Below are 23,037 nucleotides of genomic sequence, written 5' to 3' on the forward strand. Positions count from 1 at the left end.
GCTGCCAGTGACCTGCTGAAGGCTGGGGTCAAGCCAGAGGGCTATTGCCTGCAGAGCGCAGTCACAGCATTGGCCAGGGGACCATGAGAACTTGGTCAGAAGCCCAGGGGCAGCCTGGGGGAGTCCCTCCGGCCCTGTGCTGGGGGTTCATACTGGCAACCACCAGGCTGGGCCTGCAGGGAGACCCTGGAGGACGGGGCATGGGGAACACAGCCCAGTCATTATCAGGTCAGGGATTCTTCCATCCTGGCTGCCTCCCTGGAGAGAGGGCGCCCAGTGGAGGCAGTGCTAGGGCTGTTCTGCAGTCTTGAGCCTGGCCTGTGCCTGGGGAACTCTTGACTTTTCTCTCCTGGAATTGGATGCTGACCCAGGGTTACTTTTCTGATTGGTCACCCTGCCCTGGCAAGTGAGCTGGCTGGGGTCCACGTCGGACAGAGTGGTCAGGAGGCCACTGGGACTGCAGGGAGGCCCTGGGCCCAGGCACCAAGCAGTTGAGATCCCTCTGGGAAGCAGCAGGAGTGCGGCTGAGACAGTAAGAGGGACTGTGGCTCGTGGTCTTTTAAATCTCCCCTCCAAAGCTCAGTGTTCTTGGTCGGGAAAGGAGTGAGGGGAGCTGGGTACCAGGAAGAACAGGCTCCCCGCTCTGCCCCCCACCAGATTTCAGCTTCCCTCCCCTCGCAGTCTCCGAGCAGGGAATGGGAAGGAGAGGAGTGACGGGAGAGCTGCTGCTTAGTCGCTCAGTCATGTCCACCTCTTTGCAACCCCATGGACTGTAGCCTGCCAGGCTTCTCTGTCCGTGGAATTTCCCAGGCAGGAACACTGGAGTGGGTTGCCATGGAGTGCCCAGGGGAAAAAAAGATGGTGGTCCACTCTCGGAGAACCACCAGGAGATGGAAGGAGGGTAGAGGCTAGAGAAGGGGACGACACAAGACATGATGGAGACTGAGCCCTGGGGAAGTGGGAAGGCCACACCTGGCTGGGCGAAGAGCAGCAGCTAAAGGTATTTACCAAAAAAATCTTCAAAGTAAATCAGTGATAACACTGTCCCTGCCTCTCCTTGCTGCCAGGTAGTTAAAGGTCACTGAGTGGAAAGACCCAGAGAAATCCCAAGAAAGGGCAGCTGAAGGGTCAGGGTTCCTGGGCGGTGGGTGGGGGGTGGGGAGCTGCACACAGCCCTGGGCCTCTCCTTCACCAGGTGCGGTGTTTAACCCAAGCCATGTCTTGTCACCACACAAACAGCCCAAACACGTGACTATTGACAAAACATCCTCAGGTGGCGAGGGTCTGAGGATGCCCCTGACCCAGGAGTGCTGGATTTTGATGACCCCCCACCCCCTCCAGCTCCCTCCATTGCTAAAACTGGACTGCAGTTCAGGCAGGGGCTGGCTGTGTCCTTGGCCAACAGCAGCATCGTCAGCAACCCAGGCAGTCACGCTGACTGACACGTGGACCCTGGGGCTGGCCCAAAGCAAGACCACGAGAGCCATATTTTTTTTTTTTAAATGCAGTTCTTTCCCAACATTGCCCGCAACAGCTTTGGTACAGAGATTTGGGGGGCAGGGAAAGGAGGGGAGGCACATGGGGAAAAAAAAAGGAAAAAAACAACCCAGCCAATTGCACAAAGCCTTTTCCTGAAAAAGCTCAGGCCCTGGGGTGATCGGGACATGTGGCTCCCTCCCCCAGCCCCTGGAGCTCCGGCTCTGCAGTCAAGGCCCCGATAGGGGTTCATCCCATTCCCGTGTGGAAGAGCTGTCTGGGAGGGGAGAATGGCTGTGTGTGGATATGTGTGTGTGCATATATATAGATAGATAGATAATAGGCTATATTAGAAAATTCTCTATGTATAAATATAAAACACTGGTATCCAAACATGACACCACAGCTAACTAAAGTGCTTGACGGCAGTTGGGCGTGTGTAAGTCTGTAGGTGAAATGATTCATCTAAGTGCCCAGAACGTGGCAGGAAGCTGGGGAAGCGAGAACATGGAGAAAGGGGTGCTGGCCCGAGCCAGGGCACGCTGGTCCCCCAGGGCCTCCTCGGCCTGTCTGATCACCATTCTGCGCCTCACCCCCCACCTTTGCCCTGCTTTCCCCACAGTGCTTCCGACCACGAGGAGAACAGCATCAGCTAGCTGGGCACTGGGGAGTTGTTCCCACAGGGGAGCACTGGTCAGCCTATGCCCACGGCTTCCTCCCCTGACAGGGTTCAGAGTGAAGGGAGCGCTAAGGGCACGAGAGGAGGACTACTGTCATCGTCGTTAATAATTCGAAAAATAAAACACCACGGCTCCTCTAGGCCTGGCTCTGTCATCTCGCCTCTGGGGCCCCACCCCTGCCTGGGTGGGAGCTGGAGGAGGAAGGGAAGGAGACCTGGGGGCGGCTGACCTGGGAAGCTGTCCTTTTATCTGCAAGCCCCAAGCAAAGCATTAGCGGCTCCGCCTCCCTCAGCCCCCTACCCTGCAAAATAAGACTCATCTGGTCTCAGACCCGCAGAAATGCCACAGGCAAGTGGTCGTCAGAGCTCCAGGAAGTAGAGGGGCCCCAGAGAGCAGGCCCCCCTAGGACACAGTGCTACAAGAATGGGTTGGTGGTCGGAGGTTTGGCGGCAAATGGGCTTGATGAGGATCCAGTCTGGAAAGAAAGAACAACCGCAAATTGTTAAATTAGGGAGGACGAGCTGGAGGCCACAGAGGACGTGTGGCTCAGGACTCCTTTCTCCTTCAAAATGACTGTGTGGAGGGAAGAGGGCAAATGAGGGAGCTAGGAGGCCAGTAGAGGGCATGGGGAGGGTGGATGAAGTCAGGGCCGAGGATCCCTGGCTGGGCCAAGCAGAGTCTCACGAGGAACGGGCATGCGTCCTGCCCCACATCACCCTCTTCTCCTGGAAGGATTCCATCTCCAACCCCCGGAGTGAAAGGCCACGCGCCCTCACCAGGCCTGGGCCCTGCCCTGGCGCACTCACCATGAAGGGGTTGGTGGAGATGCCGGCTGGCTGACTCAGTGGCCTCTGTCCCAGCTTGGCGGATCCCAAGTCTCCGAAGGAAGATCCTGGGAGGCAAGAGCAAAAATTCAGCTGACAGGAGCCCTGCCGCTCAGGCGGGTGCTGCCCAGCTCGCCTGTCTCCCTGCCGGGCAGGCCCAACTACAACCCAAGGCGGGGGGGGGGCCCAGCAGGCTCTTCTCCAAAGTGGGGAATAAACATGTGGAACAATCAGAGGACACAAGCAGGTCCGTTGCTTCCCTGGGCTCCCCCTGCTGGTCCAAAATGGAACTAGCTGAGAGGTCTGGCTCCCTAATACATATTCCTAATATTCACACATTCACAGACCCGCCCAGAACCCAAGGGTGAGAATAGGGTAAGAAAGGAGGGCTTGGTCTGAACCCCTTACCATTCTGCTGCTGAGTCATCGAGGTCTGTGAGGGGAAGAGCGGTGCTGGGAAGGGGCTGGCGAAAGCCCCAGTGGGTGGCACTGTCTGGGGGAAGCCTGGCCCAGCACCGCTCATCCCAAAGCCTGGCCCTGTGGAGGGAGGGACGTGAGACAGGCGAGGTTCTGGAAGGTCGGCTGGAAAACAGTCCTTCCTAAGTCCCTCCAAGATAGGGAAATGGAAGCTAGTTTTTCCCTACCCAGAGGAACCTAGTGGAAGGACCCGGAAGGAGCACGAAACTCTCTGGCCTCCGTGCACCCTGCCAAACCCGCCCTCTTGGGGCCTGTGGGTCAGAGGACAGGCTAGTTAGGAGCGCAAGCACAACACGGAACTGGGGTCCGCTTTCCGCCACCTCTTATACTGCACAAACCACAGCAAGTTACTCTCACCTCTGAAACGGGGACCATTCCTATCTCCTAGGCATGACTCCTGTAAACATGAAGTAACGGTCGAGAGCCCTAAGCGTCGGGCCCGCCACGTGGGTCAACTTGGCAGGGAGTATTGTTCTCTCCCTGGCTTCAAGGTTTTTTGATAACAACCAGGAAAAAAAAAAAAAGGAGGTGGCGGCACACTAGCATGACTTTGGAGAGAGAAAACTCCGGCTGAGGAGGGCAGGAAACAGAGCCGTGGTTTCAGGAGGGACACAGAAGGGAGGAGGCTGGACCGCCGGGGGAAACAGGGTTGGAGGAAAAAGCATCACCACCACTACCAGTCAATGTCAACCCTTCTGAACCGGCTCAGGGAAGAGGCAAGCTGTTTTTTCTAACTCTGAAATTCCGTGACCTGGGTGTCTACAGTTTTTGCCCACTAAGTGGCTTGGAAGTTAAACCGGTCTGGCCTGGGCTGGTGACTCTGGAGAGAGCTAGCGTCAGGGGATAGTCTGGGAGGCTTACCTGTGGCCAAGCCATTGGGCTGGAAAGGGTTGGTGGAAGGCAGCTGGGTGTGAGCAGCAGGTGTGGTGAAAGGGTTGAAGGCTGCTCAGGGTGGAATAGGGTAGAGGTGGGAGGAAGAGCTGGTTATTTTTTTCCCGTTTGGTTAATATCATAACTGAGCATTCCTCTAAAGCCCCGTGTGCATCTCTCCCCACCCCCTCCCTCTAGAGTCCTCAATTTCCTCTTGGCCTTAGATCCCCTCCCGGGGTCTCTACACGACAGACTCACCTCCAAAAGCAAGCCCTGGGCTGCCGCCTCCGCCAGTGGTGGCCGACTGGAGCGTGGGGACCTGGCCAGCCATCCCAAAGATGCTGTGACACGGGGAGAGAAGTCAGCATTGCACATCACCCAGCTCCGAGGAGGTGGGCTGGGCAAGGAACCAGGAGGTGCAGACCCCATCCTGCCGGACAGGAGGAGCTGAGCAGGGTGGGATAACCAAGGCCAGGCTTTCTTGGCTGGCTTTCCTGCCCGAGAGCGAGCTCCCCGACGTCTGGACCTACCTGCTGGGGATGCCTCCAGCTGATGCCCCCGGCCCCAGGAGACTGCCCACATCTGCGAGGCTGTTGGGCTGACTAGCAGGTGCGAGAGGAGAGGCACCAAATGGAGTTCCCTGGCTGCTCCCTGGGCAGGAACAGGAGTAAAACAGGGGATGCTGGCGTGAGACAGGAGGGAAGAGGCCAGAAGAGGGATAGAGGTGGGGTGCAGTGGAGGGGGAGGGGAGGGATGGCATGATGGCACCAACAGGGTCCTCTGAGCCAGCCCGTTCTTCCCCTGATTGCTCAGTTCTGGAGGGCTTGTCTCCCACTGAGGATTCTAGGCAACGTGACACCCAGCCCTTCTTAGTCTCCCTAGTGCTGGAAACTGCCACCTCCGAAAGACAAGCAGTTCTTCCTTGTCCAGGTCACTGTCCCTCCTGCTCTAGTTTGGCTTACACTTCCCATTTTTTCCTTATGAGACGGAGAAGTTTGTCTTTTCCCTAAAGCAGAATTTCCATTTATGGATAAATCGTATGTAGCGGCAGGTAGGGGTGGGGGAGGCACTGTGAAGGGCAGAAAGGTTCAGGGTCACTTGGGAGACTCAGGGAACATGCAGATGCCACTGGAGGTGCTGAGCATTGGTTTCCAGCCTTGCCAGCATCCTCCCCTCTGGGGAGACCTCTCTGATGCCACAAGCTCAGATCACAGCTGGGGTGCACTGCCCATGGGCCAGTGAACTCTGTCTTCTTTGGGCCTTCCTGACCCCAATATTTGATTCTGGTTCTTCTCTCCTAGAACCTTGTCCTTTTGCTTCCCAGCACCTGACACGTTTGTAGTGATGTATTTTACTTCTGTGTCAACTGGTCCCCATTAGACCAATTCCATTGCCAGGAAATTTCCTTACAGATATAACTTACCAATGCCCTCCCCCCTCCCCACAACTGCAGTGCTGTTTAATAGCAAAAGACTGAATCATCCTAAATATTCACTAACAGGAGACTGAGTAGATAAATCATGGTATAGACATAAACTGGACAGCGATGCAGCTATAAAAAAGAATGAGGAAGCTCTTAACGTACTGATAAAAAAAATCTAACAGTACTGTTTAGCTAAAGAAAAATCAAAGTGTAGAATAGTATGTATACTATGTCGTAAAATGTGTAGTAAAAAAAAACAAAGAAAATAGGACAATAAAAATGAGTAAGTGAAGGCTGCTCCCTCCTTTTCCCAGAGCCAGGGCTGTGGAGAGGAGATGAGAAAAGAGACCAGCGTGGGTCAGGCTGCAGAAACATTCTGTAAGATGGGAAACCTTTAATGTATTTGTGGGAAAAAAGGAACATGCCAGCAGGGGTGGAGAAAGTGGAGGTCAAATTCAGATAGGAAAGTTCATGGGACGAAGCCTTGCAGAAGGCGGGAAGGGGGCAAGAGGGAACCTTCACAAGGGAAGATACTTCCTCCGACACAAGAGGAAAGAGAGGGACAGGAGTGAGTTTCCTGGTGGCCGGAGGTTGACTCTCGTCTCCCAATGCAGGTGATGCAGACACGATCCCCAGACTACAACGCCCCGCAGGCACCACAACGTGAAAACGTCCAACACGTAAGCCAGCACGTGCCACAAGAGCGTGGAGACGTCTATCACGTAAGGCCCCCAGGCCATGATGACGTGGAGACGAGGCCCACACGCTGTACAACTACAGAAAGCCTCGCGCCCCCCCCCGCAACCACGGAAGACCCGGCACAGCACCACCCCCCCCCCCAAAAAAAAGAGGGAAAGGAAAAGTTAACATTCAGGGCTAGGAGGGAAAAGCAGGGCCAGGGAGGTTCTCAGATCCATGTGGTTGCGCTCTGGCCCCCTCACACCTTAGCCCTGGTTTCTTGTCAGTGAAGTTTGGGGTCCTGAGCGCCTCAGAACTGTACTGTGGACCTCCCTGCGCTTCCTTTTCCCAAGAGTGAGGCTGCCGCGTTTGTGCAGATACCCCTGTTAAGGACACCTTCCTGGTGCTGGGCACACCTGATGGGACGGCCTAACGTGGACGAGCGGAGAACCCGGTGGGGAAGTCAGGCTGCCTGCCGCGAGGATCCGGGGACGGGCTGCTTCCTGAGGGTCGGCACTCGGGGGACAGTGCTCTCCTCAGCCCTCTCCCTGCCCACCCCGGGCTTTCCCGAGGGACACGCGCTGGGCTGTAACACCCACTGGTCTTAAGTGAGGACGACTGCAAAACCAGCCGGGCTGTGGTGGACCTTCGGCTTCTCAGACTCCAGGCCCTTCCTTTGCCCGACGGACTCGAGGTACGTGGACCTCCCGAGCGGACGCGGCTCCCTGTCCTCCCTGGGGCCCGACCCTTCAGCGCCACTCTGGGCCCTCGGGTTGGGGTGCTCCTCGCAATGAGGATCTGGCCGGCCGTCCTCGCGGCGGGAGCGGGAGCTGCGTGCCTCCCGGCGACCGCTAGAGGGCAGAGCGGCCGGGGCTCGGGTGATACCTGCGCGCTTGCTTGTGGGCACCTTGACCGCGCGGCTGGGTGTGTAGACTTGCCTCCTCACAGTTTCAGAGGAAACCGCACTTTTAGAAGCCTCCCCTTCTCCTCCCCCTCAAAAACATAAAAATATAACCCGGCACGTCAGGAGAGACGCCCACGTCTCCCCGAACCTTAGTGGTTCCTCGTGTCACCCTCACAGAAACCCCTTCGTGACCGTGGTGGGCCGAGAAGTGACTTGGATCCGCCCCTGAGCAGCCATTCGATTTGGGCCAGGGCGCCGGCCTGGTGAGCCAGCTTCCTCGACTGCAAACGGAGAGCTTTCTTTCCTCGAGGAGATGACAGCCGGGTGCTCTTCGGGCACCTCTGGGGCTGGCGGGCTCGGGGTCGGGCGGGGACTGTCTGTTTCTTGAGATGAGCAGACACTGGACCAAAAGTCCATCCCAGGTTCAGCCTGCGATGGCTCCAGGGCTGACACCTTTATTCTCTCCCTCTCTCTTTTTAAAGAGCCCCTTTAATAAGCCCTCTTTTTTTGGCCACACCTCGCGGTACGCAGGATCTTATTTCCCTAACCAGGGATCGAACCTGAGCTCCTGCAGTGGGAAGTGCGGATGCTTAACCTCTGGCCTGCTGGGGAAGTCCCCTAAGCTCTCTTTAATCAGTTGTGCTAGGAATGCATTTCTGAACGACTCCTTTATTACCACCTTGTCATAGGCTGTTTCCTTTGAGGTACCATTCCTGGGAATACTTTTCTCTTGCTAAATTGTATATTCTGGTACCAATTTATATTCTTAAAAGTAGCATACCTATTTCCCCACACAGTATTGGCGATTATTAATCTTTAAAAACTGTGTGAATATAGTTCTTATAATTGTATTTTCTCTGATTAGTCAGGATGAGGATGTATTCATGTTTTTTTCTGGGTATTACCTGCTTCTATCCCTTGGCCATTCTATTCTTATTAATAGGAATTTTGAAAGGCACATTATGGTTATTGGCTGTTTGTCTGTTTCCATGTTGTAAATATGTATCCTCTCCCTATCTGCTTCATGCCTTTAAGGACACGAAACATTGTTTTGGGACATTTTTTAGGACATCTTTGTTGAGGTCATCTTTTACCATATAGAATACTCTGACCTATGCAGCTTCTCCTTGTTAGAATTTATGGAGATTTTGTTTCCCAGTGTATGGTCAAATTATATATATATATTCTTTTACTTTTTAATATATATGGTCAAATTATAAAAGGGTTATTATGTTTGAAAATAATATGATATATATTCTTTATTTGTGTTATAAAGTTCTACTTGTATTTCTTAGGTCAGACTTATTAAAGTGTTACTCAGATGGTTACCTTCCTTCCTTCTTTCCTTGTCCATCTACTCCATCAGTTAATTTTGTGAGAGAACCTATTATAATCTCTATCTGTTGGTTTATCAGATTTTCATTCTAATAGTTTTTGCTTTACGGATTTTCAGGCTACCTCATCAGTTACTTTAATTAAGTTCACGATGTGAGAATTTTGTTGTGAATTTTAACTTCTGTCAATATAAAATGTCTCCTCTTGTTCTATTCAAAAAATTAAATTCAAAACAAAAAATCAACCAGTTCATGCTGGGAAGTGGTGGGGGCTGTGGGCAGAGCAGAATCAGAAATCTGTGCTGTGGGCTGGACTCTGCCTCTCTGTGGACTGATGACTAGGGAAACCGCTAGCTGCTTCCCCTGTAAAAAGGGTAAATTTGAGGGGTTCCTCCCAGACCTCAAAGCTCAAGGGTCTGAGACAGAGTCTCCTGCCTTGGGTCACTATGGGATGGGAGGAGTAACTTACCAAAGCCGTGACTTCCAGTTAGCATCCGACTGGCTGGCGGTGAGGGTGCGGAAGGGTAAGGGCAGGTCGGTGGGGAGGAGAGAGAGAGTCAGTCACTGGCTGTCCCCAGACGTCTGTCCTCACAGCGCTCCCGACTGCCCTCCAGTGTGCAGGGTGCCCAAAGGGAGGGGGCAGCCCGAAAGCTCCGGAGACGGTCATTTGGGAGCTTTGGGAGGGACCGAGTGCCTGAAGGGCCTTTAGATGCTCCTTCATTCACACAGCAAGAACACCGAGACATGGAGTGGGCAGGCCTCTGCTCTAAGAGGGATGGGTGAGGCCTTCTGGAGACTGCCCTGGACACTGCTCCAGCCCTTGCTCTGGGGGCCCTCTAGGGGAAAGGTCATGTCCATTCTCAGGTCCGAATTCTCAAGTTTTCTAGTCTCAGTCTCTCTTACTTCCCAGTCAGCAACCTCCTACCCACACAGCCCGCACAACTCCTGCTGTGCTTTTAGCCATTTTCCTTACATGAAAAAGAAAAAAAGAACAACAGAGCCCCTTCCTGACAAGAACCTCATCAGACTCCTCTCATCCTTTCCTGAAGCTTCGTCTCTTTGTGTGGTTCTCTGGGCTGGTGTGGATGTGAATGAGGATGATGTATGGGTGTGGACAATGGAACGCAGTCGCCAGAAAGAAAGGAAGCCAGAGGGGCAGAACTTACCTGGGGGCGCCGGCGGGGCCTGGAACGGGGCTTGGCCAGCTGGAGGAATGCTTCCAAATGCAGAAGAGCCGGGGCCACTACCGAAGGCATCGAAGTTGGCAAAGCCCCCATGGGAAGGCGTTTGGCCTGTAGGTGGAGAGAATATGAAGGTTATGTTTATATAAAATGTATGTAGTTTGTATCATACAGCTGCCAAGAGCCACTCAATGAGACATCTGCCTCCCCACAGGGCCCTCTTCAGAGGGAGTTGGCAGGAGCCTGGGGCAGACAGCCAGACCCATGCAGAGGGAAAGAGGCTCTCAGAGCCTCCAAGTTTACTCCCCGCTTTTTATCCTTACTCCATGAGGCATTAACATTTTTGTCAGGGTCTAGTTTGGGTGGAATCGTGTGAAAAAAATTTTGTTGCGGGAAGGGCTTTCAAAAAGAAAAAGGGAAACTAGAGAACCACTTTGTTCCACCCTCTATTGGCTACTGCTGATCTTCGGGAAGGGGGCAGGGAAATGGAACCTGTCATAATTCCCTTGCCCCATTTCACTAGAGAGAAAGTAAGAAAAAGGCTCTTTCCAGTTATCTAAAAGGAAGGGCTAGGAGCCCCCCGCTGTCATGCTTTTGGTCAAACTCCCTAATGTAATCCTGGCTGTACTCATCTGACCCTCACCCTCCAGGCTGTGATGCTTCAGAATCACCATCTCGTTCACTTCTGTGCAGAGCTGGAGCTAAGTAAAATTCCGTGTCTGATGGGGACAAAAGTTCTTGTCCCAAGTCCCACTTACCCCCAAAGGCTGGGAATGCAGCAAAAGCTGGTGCCACCTGGGGAGCAGCAAAGGGGTCTCCACCAATGTCAGCCAGCAGATCAGTACTGGCTTTCTTGACCGAGGAGGGGGGAGGAGGTTGAGAGCTCCGGGGCTGGGACGTCCGAGGCTGACTGACAGGCTTGGAGAAGAAGGCAGTACATATAGCATTTGGAATCCCAGTCATGACCCAGGCCCCTGCATGGCTCCCCTGGCTGTCCCCAGATAGGCAAGTGGAGAGAGAAGAGAAGGAGAAACTGCCCTCAACCAAGAGGGTTCCTGGGCAGAAAGGTTGCCTCAGCCCTTCTCATACCTAATTCCTTTGTCCTCTCAGGACAGCCAGTCCCAGAACCACACACTTTAGAGCATGAGTCAAGGTAACCCTGAGATACATAGGGACGGCACCCAGCAGCAGCCCCTGGAGCTGCTTGAAGCAGTGTCCTGGCCCCTGTTTTTCTTTGGAGGAGTGGTCGGGTTTGAAGTTGATACTCTGACTTCCCTAAATACCACTTCCTGTTGGGTTCTTTCTTCCAAAATACACAAGTCCAAGGTGAGAAATTTAAGACCTAGGTCTCAGCAGGGCTGAGAACCCATTCACACCTCCTGGATGATCATCTGCTAAGTCCAGGGGATTTGATTTAGGAAACTGACACCCCTGTCTCCCAAATCCCATAATAATGTCAAGGGCAGATCTGAGCGTTACCTGGCTGGAGTTGGAGGCAGCAGCTGAGAGAGACGGCACAGGATCCCCCAAAAGTGTGCGGGGGGGCTTGCCTTCTGGGATGGAGCCCTGGACGGGGGTGGAGGTGCTGCCTTTGGTGTAAGTGGGCCCCTTGACTTGGTCTGGGGGGACATACCTTGGAGAAAGAATAGTTAGGCAGAGAGGAGGGGTGAAACCTTGAAACCTAGGACCTTGCTCAGCTTAAGTGCTTGAGAAAACAGGTTATAGCAAAGTCCTTTCTTATTTTCCCTACTGATTCTCTTTTTTGAACTAAAGGAATCTGAGCGACACAGGAGAGTTCTGCCCAACTTGAGCTTCTCCTTTACTCTCAGATGATCATTATTTTCCTGCAGGCATGTTGTTTGGTTTGCTTTGGCTTGTGCTGGGCTTCCCCACACCTCTCCCTCCTCTTTCTGACAGGTCAAACCATCTGGTTTCAAATAATAACAATCTGCAATCAGGCTGACCAACAGGTGATCCTATTTTCCAGTTTCCTACTCAAGGGCCCCCTTTTACTTCCTGGGCGTGTCTTCAGGTTCTTCTTTCTCTGCCACTTCATCTTCTAAGCACTTAGCATTTACCCTGCTGGCTCCTGGGACTTCTGATAAAATCCCCTTCCACTCCAGTGGATGTGGTCTCTACTTGGGATGTATCTTTTTTAATCCCAAGGACACTCCCAGGAGGGACTACAGAATGCTGTTGTGCCCACACCAGTCTCCTCGCTCTCTGCATTTTCTTCTTCACCGCATAGTTATCCCCAACCATACACACCCCCCAGAGATGGAACAAGAAGTGGCATGTGAGGGAAGAAAAGGCAAGAGAGAACAGAGATGCTGTTTCCCCACAGGAAAAAAGGGCACTTATAAAACATGGGTTGGACAAGTAAATCTAGAGGCCATGTGCTCTTAGCCAGCCACCTCTCTCTGTGAGATCATCTGAGCTATAAAAACTAGTCCACACTCCACAGTTGGGGAGACTAGCTCTCCCCTCCACACAGTCTTCTGTCTCCCCAAAGGAGGGGGATATCAAATCTGTAGGGTCAGTGACCAAGAGCAAACTGTCCTTTCTTGTACCTTTATTATTTAGAAGTCAGAATTCAGTCCTAACTGAATCTGAGTGGAACAGACTCAACCCTCGTCTAGCCTTTGAAAGAAGCCCCAGTTCAGCTCTGGAAAGTGGACCATAAGATGAAGTGTCTTGGACACGTGTCTCTAGGGTAATCTCTTTCCTCCTCCTTACCATCTCTTCTTTTCATATTTTTCCTGGAGAAATTCCTTCACCTTCTGAGGATCCCTGGAATCTGGTATTAAAGATGTCCGAGCGTCAAAAAGACCCAGCCAGATCTTCCTGCAAACCTAAAGGGAGGAAGTCGAGTGACAGAGGACTTGGGGCAGAAAGTGTGAAGTGGGAATCATACCATTTCCAACTCACCCATCAGTAAACATTTATGGAGCGTGGACGCCACATGAGCATCTGGGTACAACTACAAAACAAACATGATCTCTGTCCGCGCAGAGTTGATAATCTAATGGGGAAAGTGTCTCAGATAAATACAGATACATTTATAATGACACATGGTGACACGTCTTGTGAAAGAAAGTACAGGGTCATGAGAATTAAGGGAAACTAAATTTGGATGGGGGTGGGGTCAGGAGCAATCTTCAGAGCTGTGGCTTCCAGAGGCTCTTGTTTGCACTCTCCAAGTAAGCCCATCAAAGGAGTACTGCTCGCACCAAGGTTGGAATCTTCCCACCAGCAGATTTAGCTGGAGAAGGGGTTTAACGTACTCTCAAGTAAAGACATGGGCTTACACCCAGTTGCCGAGGCTTAAGTCAGCAGAGCTGGCTCCAGGAGCTCCTGCTCAGAGGGGCCGCCTGGTCAACTCTGAACGCTCATCACTGTGGAGCATCTCTCCCTCAAGGGTCATCCCAACAGAGACTGCGCCTTCCCCTGATTCTTCCAACAAGGGGCCCAGACAAACCCTAATTTGTATAACTAAGATTCTGTAAATGTATACATGTATATACGGTAAGATACCTTACACACTAAAAAATAAGAGAAACTCTAACCGAAAACTGTAGGGGCTTTCCTGTGATCTGAGGCAAAACTCTGCTGACAGACAGGGCAAGTACAGCCTGGAATCATTGCGGCAGTGGCAGCTCACCTCGTTTCCACGGGCTTGCAGGAACAGGACTTCAGGCTCAGTGAAAGTCGTCATGGAGATGGACTTGACTCTGTGAGGGGGGTTCAGGCCTCTCCTGTGAGGGGGAAACAGAACACAAGAGAAGCAGAATGCCGTTAGCACTGCAGGTCTTCCTATGGGAGCAAAGGGAGGGGACAGGATAAAACCACATGTAAACGAAACTCTCTGACTGAAGCTACTTCTTAATTCAAGGAAAGAAGGGCGGCCAGAATGTTTTGGAGGCTTCTCCTGAGAGACAGGGAACCCCAGTCACTCCCAAGAAGAAGGTAGAGCCTGTCCATCCAGAGCCGCCTCTTGGCTCAGACCCCGGCAGCTGAATGTTCAGGCTGAGGGGTACTTCAGGGAACTCAGGTGTGTGACCATTTCCCACTTCCTGCTTCATCATTGTTTGAGGCCTACAGCACATGCTCAGGGTCCCAGAATCCATAGAGACACAAATCTTTCAAGCAGGAGGGAATGCAAAAATGAAGGCCCCTGATATTCCTGATAATACCAACGCATAAAATTTGGAGACAAAAAGAGTCCCTAGGCTGGCTGCTGCTCCTCTGCTCTACGCAGGAGGCCATGTGGTGGAGGGATGGAGGGCGTCCCTCTCTTAGGAAGTGATTTCTGGGAAGAGAAATACTCCAGACTTTGCTCTCACTTCTAGATCTTGAAACGAAGCAAGAGTCAGCTTCAACCGTGAGCTACGAGACGGGCAGGAGTCAGGAACATGTACCCTGTAGGGATGCTTTTGTGCCAGCCCTGTGTTTTCATTCTGTTAACTCCCTGGGAGTCCAGCTCTGCCCACAGATGCCCTGTGGAGACTACAGCCAAGCCGGCTTCCTTCCTCCCACTCAGCTCCCCTCCGGAGTGTACTAACGGAAGCGTGGGGCTAAGCCAGGCATGGTTTCAGAGGTTCCCCTCTGCTTACCTTCAGTTTTGCTCTAAATCTACCACCCTCAACAGATTAAAACACCAGTAGCTGAACCAAAACAAATAAACTGGACCTTGGGGCCAGAGTGAAAGACCACGGGTGCACGCATGAAAGACAGTCCCAGCTGAGAGGCCTCTGGGTTTTTACTCCCCGGAAAAAATGGGCAAAGCAAGACGTGAAAATAAAAGTAACTCTAGAATAGGGTCTTGACTGACACCCTCAGGAAAGTAAACAGAATTTACCAGATAGAAATCTTGGGAAAGGTGGAGAAAGCACACGTCTGAGCTTCCAAGTGCACACACCGAACAAAGGTGATCCCGGGAGCTGGGCAGAACGGCAGCGTGGATTAGTGTAAGTGAAGGCAGCCCCGGTGGGAGAGCAGACGGATGACAGGGGGCGAGGTAAACGGTGAAGGGAAGCTGCTCTTCCGGACGATAGGTTACCCTTTATGGGATTCTAACCAAGGACAGGAAGGACGCTGGAGGCTACAACTGGGGGCATTTTCAGCAATTCTGCTACTAGACTTGGATGGTTCTCAAATTGACCCTTTAAAAGATAAGCAATATCAAAGAGGATAGATGCCCTGAGGAAAGATGAGAGCAGGGAAAACCAAGAGCCAGGCTCTGTAACTCAGTGTCAAACAATCGCTCTTAAACTTGATTTGACCTGAAGACTGTCTTCTGATTGCATTTCAGAGAGATTCCAGTTTTTCCTCCTAAGCCTCTCTCAGCAGTGGCTGGATTCTGTTTGTTCCAAAGTCCAGACATCCTGCTTTGATATTCTTTCCTTTGCCCTTTCTCACCTTAGCCTCCATGCCCTTGCCCCAAGAGTGCCAGGCCTTTCTGAGTTCTCAGAAGAGTAGACAGAGTCCTCTGTTCCTATGAGCCTGGGCTGCCCTGCCACCTCCCACTAACAAATATTTACTCTGCTAAATAAAATACCAGGCATTGTGGAAGGCACTGTGGGGGATACAAAAATTACAGGACTTGGTCCTTGATCACCAGGCACTTGTTTCCAAGAAGGGGCCAGGGGAGTCTGGACCAGGGTGCTTCCCAGTGCACCAGGCACACACAGCCAGATCAGGGAGCGTGTGGCACCAGGCCGCAGCAGCGAAGGAAGACAAATGGTCATGGGAAAAGTAAAATGGATTATGTTTACACTAGAAAAACAGATTCTAAGCCTATCACAAAAAAGGTCATTGACATTTCCTGAAAGGACAACCAGGAACTGTTAGCAAAGTGTAAACAGGGAGGTGTGCTTCCTTGGGTGGTGGGGGGAGGAACTTGACCCACTCATCAATCTAGAGGAGATGCTTAGAACAGAACTTCCTATGGCTGAGCTTGGACTGGAGGGGTTTGGGGGGTGGGAGCAGGGAGGGGTGGAGACAGGATAAAGGCAAAGCAGAGAAAAGAAGTGATTTAGGTGCTTTGGGCCTAAGGAATCTGATGGAACAGGATGTTTCCATAGCACAGTACAAAAAGCACTGCTCTGACCTTGATGTCTGTAGACTGGATTATGTATAACCAGAGCCATGGTTTGGGGGCAGGGAGAGTCTACAAGGTAACACTCCGCAGCCCAGGAAGAGGGCCTAGTTACACAGCCCATGAGTCAGAGCATTTGTCTCTGAATCACAGGGAGGTCACTGCTGGCTGAGAGAAGCAAGTTAGAAACGAGAGCCCCTCTCCCCTCGGGAGCTGAAAGCAAATGATCTAGGAGTGTTGTGTGTTACTTGGTACATACCAGGGTCATGCACTGGGGCCAGATGGGAAGCACTGGCCTGGAATTAAACACACTGACTCTCCAACTTGCAGCTGGTCTCCCCAGCATAACTCTCAGGTTCGCCCCAAAAGAAGAAGTGAGAGCTCGCAGGAGGCACTGCCCTTTGGTTATCACAACAAATATATTCTGTTATTTCTAACCAGGAGGAGCTGGGGAAATAGATAAAGGTATTTGCCCAGAATAGGGCAACTTTTTCTAATTGAAAGCAAGGACATTACTAGGGCTCAAGCCTTCAGCCTTTTTCTACTTCAGTTTCTTTTACACAGGGCACATAAACGGCATTTGGAGTACTCTGAATCACTCTCTGAAGTACTCAGAATTGCTTGGCAAGTGAAGTGACTTGCAGAGATCCTAGTCTGTCCAATCCTCTCTCTTTGCCTCTCTCTCTCCTTTTGGCTTCTGTTAGAAGCATACTACTATTTCTGCAAATACCACAACTTTTGTTTCTCTGTGGTCATCACCCTCAAACTGGCCCATATTTTGCTTCTATCTTGCTTCATAAAAGCCTAAAACCTGCCCAGCTACTCAAATAAGAAAGTTCTGCCAGGTCGACAGTGGAAAAAAACAGTTCCACCCAGCACCCAAGTTCCTTCATTTGTTCCAGATTTGAACTTGGGCATTCCTTACCTCTGAATATTTGTGTTCAAATGAATCTACCCTAGACTGTGTTTCTTTGCCCCTGGGATTCCATTTCTCTGCCTCTGAGCCAGGTTCAGCTAAATCAGGTTTGCTCTTACCTTGGACCCAAACATTGCCAAGAAGAGTCCCTATTTAGGAAGGCTCCCCCACTACCCTGCTCTGGGGTCAATTCACTAATTTTAGGGAATTTCTTCCAATCGAAATTTCCCTGCTTTGACCCATTTCCTGAAGCTCTTCCTCAGTGACAATAATAAACAGTTGCCTTCATATAGAGACACATTGAATCTGATATTAGCAGCTACTTTCCTCTTTAGGCTCAATCTTAGACCTTTCACATCCCCCCGCTTTCTTCTCATCCCTTTGGTAATTTATTATTTTCTTAGGAGCTTTTCAAGTTCTCCAAGGGCCCTCTGTGATAAAGTGCCTAAATCTGTAATTTTAGAGACTCTGTCCCTCTTGCCCAGCAGAAGTGAATTTGAAAGGTGAAGTGCAAGGGGATGGAGGGACAGCCTAAAGTAAGGGCAGGGCATACAGGCATACATCCCCTCTCCAACCCCAATAGATGGAAAAGTACTGAATTATTGAACAGCATATTATACCTTTCCTTCCATGGAGATAAAAGTGTTTCAGTTAGAAACAGCTACTAGTGAGGCAGACAGGGAAACTAAGGCAGCAGGAGGGTAGCAGCTTATCACAAAGAAAGAGCTGTCAAGCTCATCTCTTGACACCCAGTCCAGAGCTCTGTCCATCTAAATCCTGACTTAATCCCATTGTCAGAGTAAAGATATAAAGATGTAGAAGACATAAATATCCGTTACTGAGACCTGAATGATGGATTAAAGGACAGATCCAAACAGACAGGTCAAGGAAACATGTCACATACTTGGCTGAAAAACTGGTGCCTAGCCTAGATGCCAATGAGATCTCAGGCCTCGCCATCTATTTCCTTTTCAAGAAAAGTGGTTTATCCATTTTTATCCATTGAGGCATCCAAGCAAGCTGGAACAAGAGAGAACACTGAGGCACTGCTCTGGAAAGAAATCCTTTTCAGGGGCAATTTTTACCCCTCCTGAGCTTCAAATGGCAGACTCATCTTCTAGTATAAGAGTTAGAAATATAACTTAACAGGCGAGCGCATGAACAGATTGGGGAGATTAAAAGGATCTATATCCAGGTTAGGGAAATTAGGTATTGGAAGAAAACCAAATGAATAAAACTAGGTCAAATTTGGGACCTACAATTGTGGCAGCATGTATGTAAATTTAGCAACGGGAGAAGCTAGCAGCTTCTCTCTCAGGCCCCCACACCCAACACTGTGGGTTTCTGCTAGAGATGAGGAAAAAAATGTCTCATTTAAAAAAACAGCAAGAATGAGCTCGCACATGCAGACAGGAAGGCATATTCATACCTACCCACCACCAGTCCAATCTCCATTTTTCTTCAGATCTTAGGAGATTCAACTTTGGCTGCAACTGTCAACTTTGTTGTATCAGTCCATCAGGCCAGATGGGACCCTGGCAGTTCTGCTTACTGCCCCCAGAACACTCCATCCCCCTAAGTGCTTGATATATTTGTAACACACTCAACAGAAAACTAGCTTTCAGAAGAAAGCCAATCCTGCTGTCTCCTTTCTCTACCTATACTAAAGTATATGTCAATATCCCCTTTATATTAAGAAAGAATCTTTCTTCTCTTTTCATTATGCTACCTCAATACGAGCTCCCATCAGTCTCTAGCCTATGCTGAGCTATAGTTTACTTCATAGCGCTTATCAATACCTGCATTTATATGTTTGATGATTTATTTAGGGCCACGGCCTCCACTAGGATTCAGGCCACCTGAAGATGGGACTTTGTCAGTTTTGTTCATTACCATATCTCCAGTGCCTAAACTGGTGTCTGAGGCTTCAGAGACTCTCAACAAATATTTGTTGACTGACTGACTTACTGACTGAATGTGCAAGCTACTGGCCTACTACTACGATTTCACTTCCTACCACCACAAAATCCTAATCTGTAGGCAATCAACCATGTGGATTTAAGATGTTAACTGGTGTGTGGATCACCATGGAGACATGGCTCTTCAGCATCTCCTGGGCTGTGTGCCCCCTCTTCACACTGCAGCCAGCAAGCCCCACCTCACATTCTACCTGTGGCCCACCTGCCAGCTCCCAGCCCTTCCCAAGGGACATCAAGGGACACAGGTAATACTTTGTGAAGATCCCTTTTAAAGCTTTCCACGCTTTGCCCTACTCTATGCTAATTACAACTCCAATTGGAAAGGAGAAGGAGAAGGACCATCAGAATCCAGTCTGATGGTCGCAGCCAGGGCAACTACGGCTTTCCTGTGGAGTTTCTTTCGATATTTCTCTCTTTATAACCTCAACATGCCTTCACAGTTGAGCTTCATTTATTGGTCCAGCTTCTTGACCTTTCACTCTCCCCTCACTTCCTGATAACAAAGGATTGGCCTAACTTCTCATTTCCCAGCCACCAAAATGTGTTCCCTAAAGTCTACCACCTTGAGAATCAGTGCAAGTGATTCTTATAATGCTTTACCAAAATACTAAGCAAAAATGTCCTTTCTAAATTGTTCTGAAACTAAAAAAAAAAAGGCGGGGTGCGCTGGGAGCCCCCACCATTGGTCCTATAGGAACTTCAGTTCCTGAGGAGTTAAGCCCCTAGCTGGACATATACACGCTGCAGACAAGAGACAGGCCTCTCTGTTACAGTAACCAATCCTTACGTCATTGTCACCCAGTGTCTGTCCAGATCGCAGGTGTTTGACTTTTCACCAGTGAGATCAACAGTGACCACAGCGGGAAGTGGTAAAGTTCTGTAAATTGTGCAATGACATTTAAAGAGTTAACTCTTCCAGCAAAAGAAACCAGGTTGTAAATGTGAGCCAGATCCCTTGGCCCTCCATCTGTCCTGGTTGAGGGATATTCATTATAGAAGTGAAGTGTTGTCTATGGGATACTTTAAACCAAGGTCTAGAAAATAATGATGTCAGTACTTGCCCTTTATTCAGTGTTTGAGGTTTCATGCCATGGCAGCTAACCATGGCAATGAACTGACGCTGTTCCTGACATTTTCTTCCTGGGACCTAGACTCTGATCTGCCATCAGTTTTATCCCCCTGCTTCCTTTTACTTCTCTACTGAGTCTGTAATTGGATTTGCCTTTTCATAACAGGATCTTCAGGAATATGCTCTTTCTACTTTACCCTATAAATAGTCCTAAACTTTGCTCCTATTCTCTTCAAAATACTTCAATATTTTGTCCCAGTCTTCAGTCTCCATCCTCCTACTCCATTTGAGCCTCTATATCAACTTTTGACAAACTCCAGTTTGCTTTCTAAACCACTGTCCCAAGAGCCACAAAACTTTTACTTACACCAAAGTCAAGTCTATCCTCACAACATACAAGTAAAGTTGATCAAAACATAAAAGTTTGGTAAAGGAGGTAAAAACCAAATAGAGAAATAATCCTAAACTGTATGAGGGGACCTGGATCCTCATTTCTGGTCTGCCATGATCATAACTAATGGCAACAAATGCTGAAAACAGCAACCCCCATCTGGCATTGGATAAGTTACTAAACCTCTCTTTGCTTCTGTTCTCCCATCTGTCACCCAAGAACAATACTGCTCCCTTCTTGGCTCCTAAAGGTGAAAGAAGAAACAAGGAAGGCACTCCTAGTTAAAATAAAAACCAACCAAACCAATGTATTAATACTAAAAAAGTAAAAATAAATCCCTTGTTAAATTTATAAAGATAGACATATAGGCTTGGTATCAAATTTTAGACATGCATCTAATAATAATAATTCCCTAAGGGGAAAAAGAACTTTACCATATAACCAGAAATCTAGGCTAGAACTGTGGCTCTAAATTAGCTCAAGTGTGACCAAATACAGTGCCAAGGGTAGCACTGCATATTATACAAGGGGACCCCCACCCTGCCCCAATCTAGAAGAGTTGCTAGATGCTACTACCAGGAATAAGCTGTGGAAACAAGGAACTTGAAAGTGTAAATTATTACAGTTAAGGATGGCTCATCCAGATCCCCAAACCTCTGGAAAAGTTAAGTTCTCTGAAGAGGGCAACCCATCAGCATTCATCTCTCAGATTTGTAAGAAATTTCCCTCTGGGTAGCATTCCAAAGTCCTGAAAGATTAGGATCTGTTCCTGAACACTAGAACATGGCCCTTTACCTAACATTATCACTGTGCTGTCAAACTGAGTCTTTCCTGTTGGCCCTCCATCTACACGAAGTTCCCTTGGGGGTGTTTGTCATTCTCTGGCCCTTTAAATCTGTGGCCCTCCACCCCCACCCCAGTTTCCTTCAATTCTCCCCACTTTCGGATCGCTCCCCCTCCTTTAGGGAGTTTCTGCAGTTCTCACGCTGTCTTTCCTTTCCTTTGCATCGCGACTCTAATCATGTCTTGTTGCCCCTGATCCTTTCCCTTCCCCGTGACGCCTCTGCAGCAGACGACCCTCTCGGCACATCCGTCGTGTCTCAGGCCACCCCGCCGCCCCTGACCTCGGCTCTGGCCCTTCGCCCTGGGTCCCGATGTCCCCAACGCCGACTCTCCACCGCTCTTTTCCCGGTCCTCCCCCCACTGTTCCCCGCATGCCGGTCCACTCACAAGAGGCCGGAGCAGGTGGTGCAGACGAAGCTGCCCACGGTGATATCCACGTAGGTGACCCCGCGCTGGGCGCACTCGAAGCAGTGGCGGTTCCCGGCCTGGCTGCAGCCGCCCAGCTCCCGCACCCGGCGACACCACACCTCCGAGGCCGCCTCCGCCTCCGCCTTGACCCCGCCACCCGGCCCTGGGCCCTTCTTCGCCGCCATCACCATGGCTGCTCAACCCCTCAGACCTTCTCCCCGCAAGTCAGCAATCGCCCCTTCAACCACTGCCGACTTCCCGCCTCCTCAGCCGCCTCCGCACGCCAGGCTCCCTTGACAGAACCTAGGGAGCCGGCGGCATCGGTGCGAGACTCCTCAACCCGCACCGCCCTCCCTGCTTCGCTGTTCTGCACGCTGATTGGCTAGTCGCCTCCACCTCCTCATTCTGATTGGCTCGGCTTTGGACGGCCTCGAGGTGCGGGAGCCACCAACGCCACGCCCCACTGCCTTCAGACCTCAGGCCTCTCGGATTGGCCTGCAGAGACCCTGGCCCCGGGAACCGTGCGTGCTCTCTCCTTGTTCCCGCCCCCTCTCGCCACTGCCTCCAGGGCGGCCCGCCTCCCACACACGATTGGTGAGTCCTAGGAACTTTGGCCCCAACGCTAACTCTGACTGGCTGTAGAAGCTGCAAAGATAGCGCGCGAGAAAGAGTGGTGTCCCGCGCTTGCGCAGCTGTGGCCCTCCTGGCGCATGATGTTAATTCCCGCTAAATTTCAAAGGACTAGTTTCAGAAAGGAAGTGGCCAAATGAGAGGCCAAGAGGTGGAAGAAAAGAAGGGAACGCTCAAAGGAAAGGAGGAGAGCAATTGCTTTATCAACGCTTTTTATCTTTTTAAATCCTACTCTGATGTAGGAAATCTCATTTTACGGACAGTCTTAGTGTACCACTTGGTATACGTCACACGACTGATTTCTGATCTGGGACGTGTGACTTTGGAAACCCTACATTTTACCGCAATGTTTCTATCCGTGAAACAGTATTTGAGTGTTCATTTGGCAAACACTCACTGAGTAGTCTACTAGGTTAATGCACTGTTGTAGATCCTGGGAGTACAGCAGTAAACCAACCAATCAAAGTTCCTATCCTCGTGAAGCTTACATTCTAGTAGGGGAGGCAGACAATAAACAAAGAATCATCAGCTCTGATGATTGGAGAGGATCAAGGTATTGTAAAAGAGAATGACTCATTGGGTATTTTAGATTGATTAGGGAACCATCTCTGACCCAAGTGATGTTTAAGCTAAGACCTGAGTAACAAAAAAGAAGTCAGTTATGAAATGGAGCAACCCAGGCAGAAGGAAAAGCAAGTGCTAAGGCCCTAAAGCATGAGGCAGCTTGGTGTGTGAGAGCAGCAAAAAAGAAAGTAGAGGTAGTCCAAGGAATACATCAGCTACAGCAAGGGATGCAGGTTCAATCCCTGGTCTGGGAAGATCCCACATGATGAGGAACAACTAAGGTTTTGTGCCAA

The 23,037-nt window shown here is 50.5% G+C and overlaps 1 protein-coding gene across 4 annotated transcripts; it reads right to left on the reverse strand.

The window, feature by feature from the left end:
• Positions 1–1,496: 1,496 nt before the first annotated feature.
• On the reverse strand, positions 1,497–21,900 carry AGFG2 (ArfGAP with FG repeats 2). 4 transcript variants are annotated; one of them, XM_070362402.1, is made up of 13 exons: positions 21,530–21,899; positions 13,509–13,602; positions 12,584–12,699; positions 11,327–11,480; positions 10,606–10,765; positions 9,833–9,958; positions 9,136–9,168; positions 4,858–4,978; positions 4,586–4,668; positions 4,319–4,399; positions 3,389–3,562; positions 2,963–3,048; positions 1,497–2,631 (listed from the first exon to the last, which is right to left on the reverse strand). In XM_070362402.1, exons 1-13 carry the CDS (start codon positions 21,739–21,741, stop codon positions 2,572–2,574), a joined length of 1,500 nt encoding a protein of 499 aa, XP_070218503.1. In that variant the 5' UTR covers positions 21,742–21,899; the 3' UTR covers positions 1,497–2,571. The 4 variants fall into 4 exon arrangements, with proteins under 4 accessions (XP_070218503.1, XP_014332885.2, XP_070218504.1 ...); XM_014477399.2 differs by having other exon boundaries at positions 3,389–3,517; positions 21,530–21,898; XM_070362403.1 differs by lacking the exon at positions 9,136–9,168 and having other exon boundaries at positions 21,530–21,900.
• Positions 21,901–23,037: the final 1,137 nt, after the last annotated feature.

The sequence above is a fragment of the Bos mutus genome, chromosome 25, assembly GCF_027580195.1.
Source record: "Bos mutus isolate GX-2022 chromosome 25, NWIPB_WYAK_1.1, whole genome shotgun sequence".
Taxonomy (NCBI): Eukaryota; Metazoa; Chordata; class Mammalia; order Artiodactyla; family Bovidae; genus Bos; species Bos mutus.

Coding starts and splice junctions, on each gene's coding strand:
- AGFG2 (XM_070362402.1), bottom strand. CDS start 21,741: ATGGTGATGGCGGCGAAGAAGGGCCCAGGGCCGGGTGGCGGGGTCAAG. Junction 3,049..3,388: donor GATGACTCAGCAGCAGAATG/GTAAGGGGTTCA, acceptor CTTGCCTCCCAG/GATCTTCCTTCGGAGACTTG. Junction 2,632..2,962: donor TCTCCACCAACCCCTTCATG/GTGAGTGCGCCA, acceptor CTTTCTTTCCAG/ACTGGATCCTCATCAAGCCC.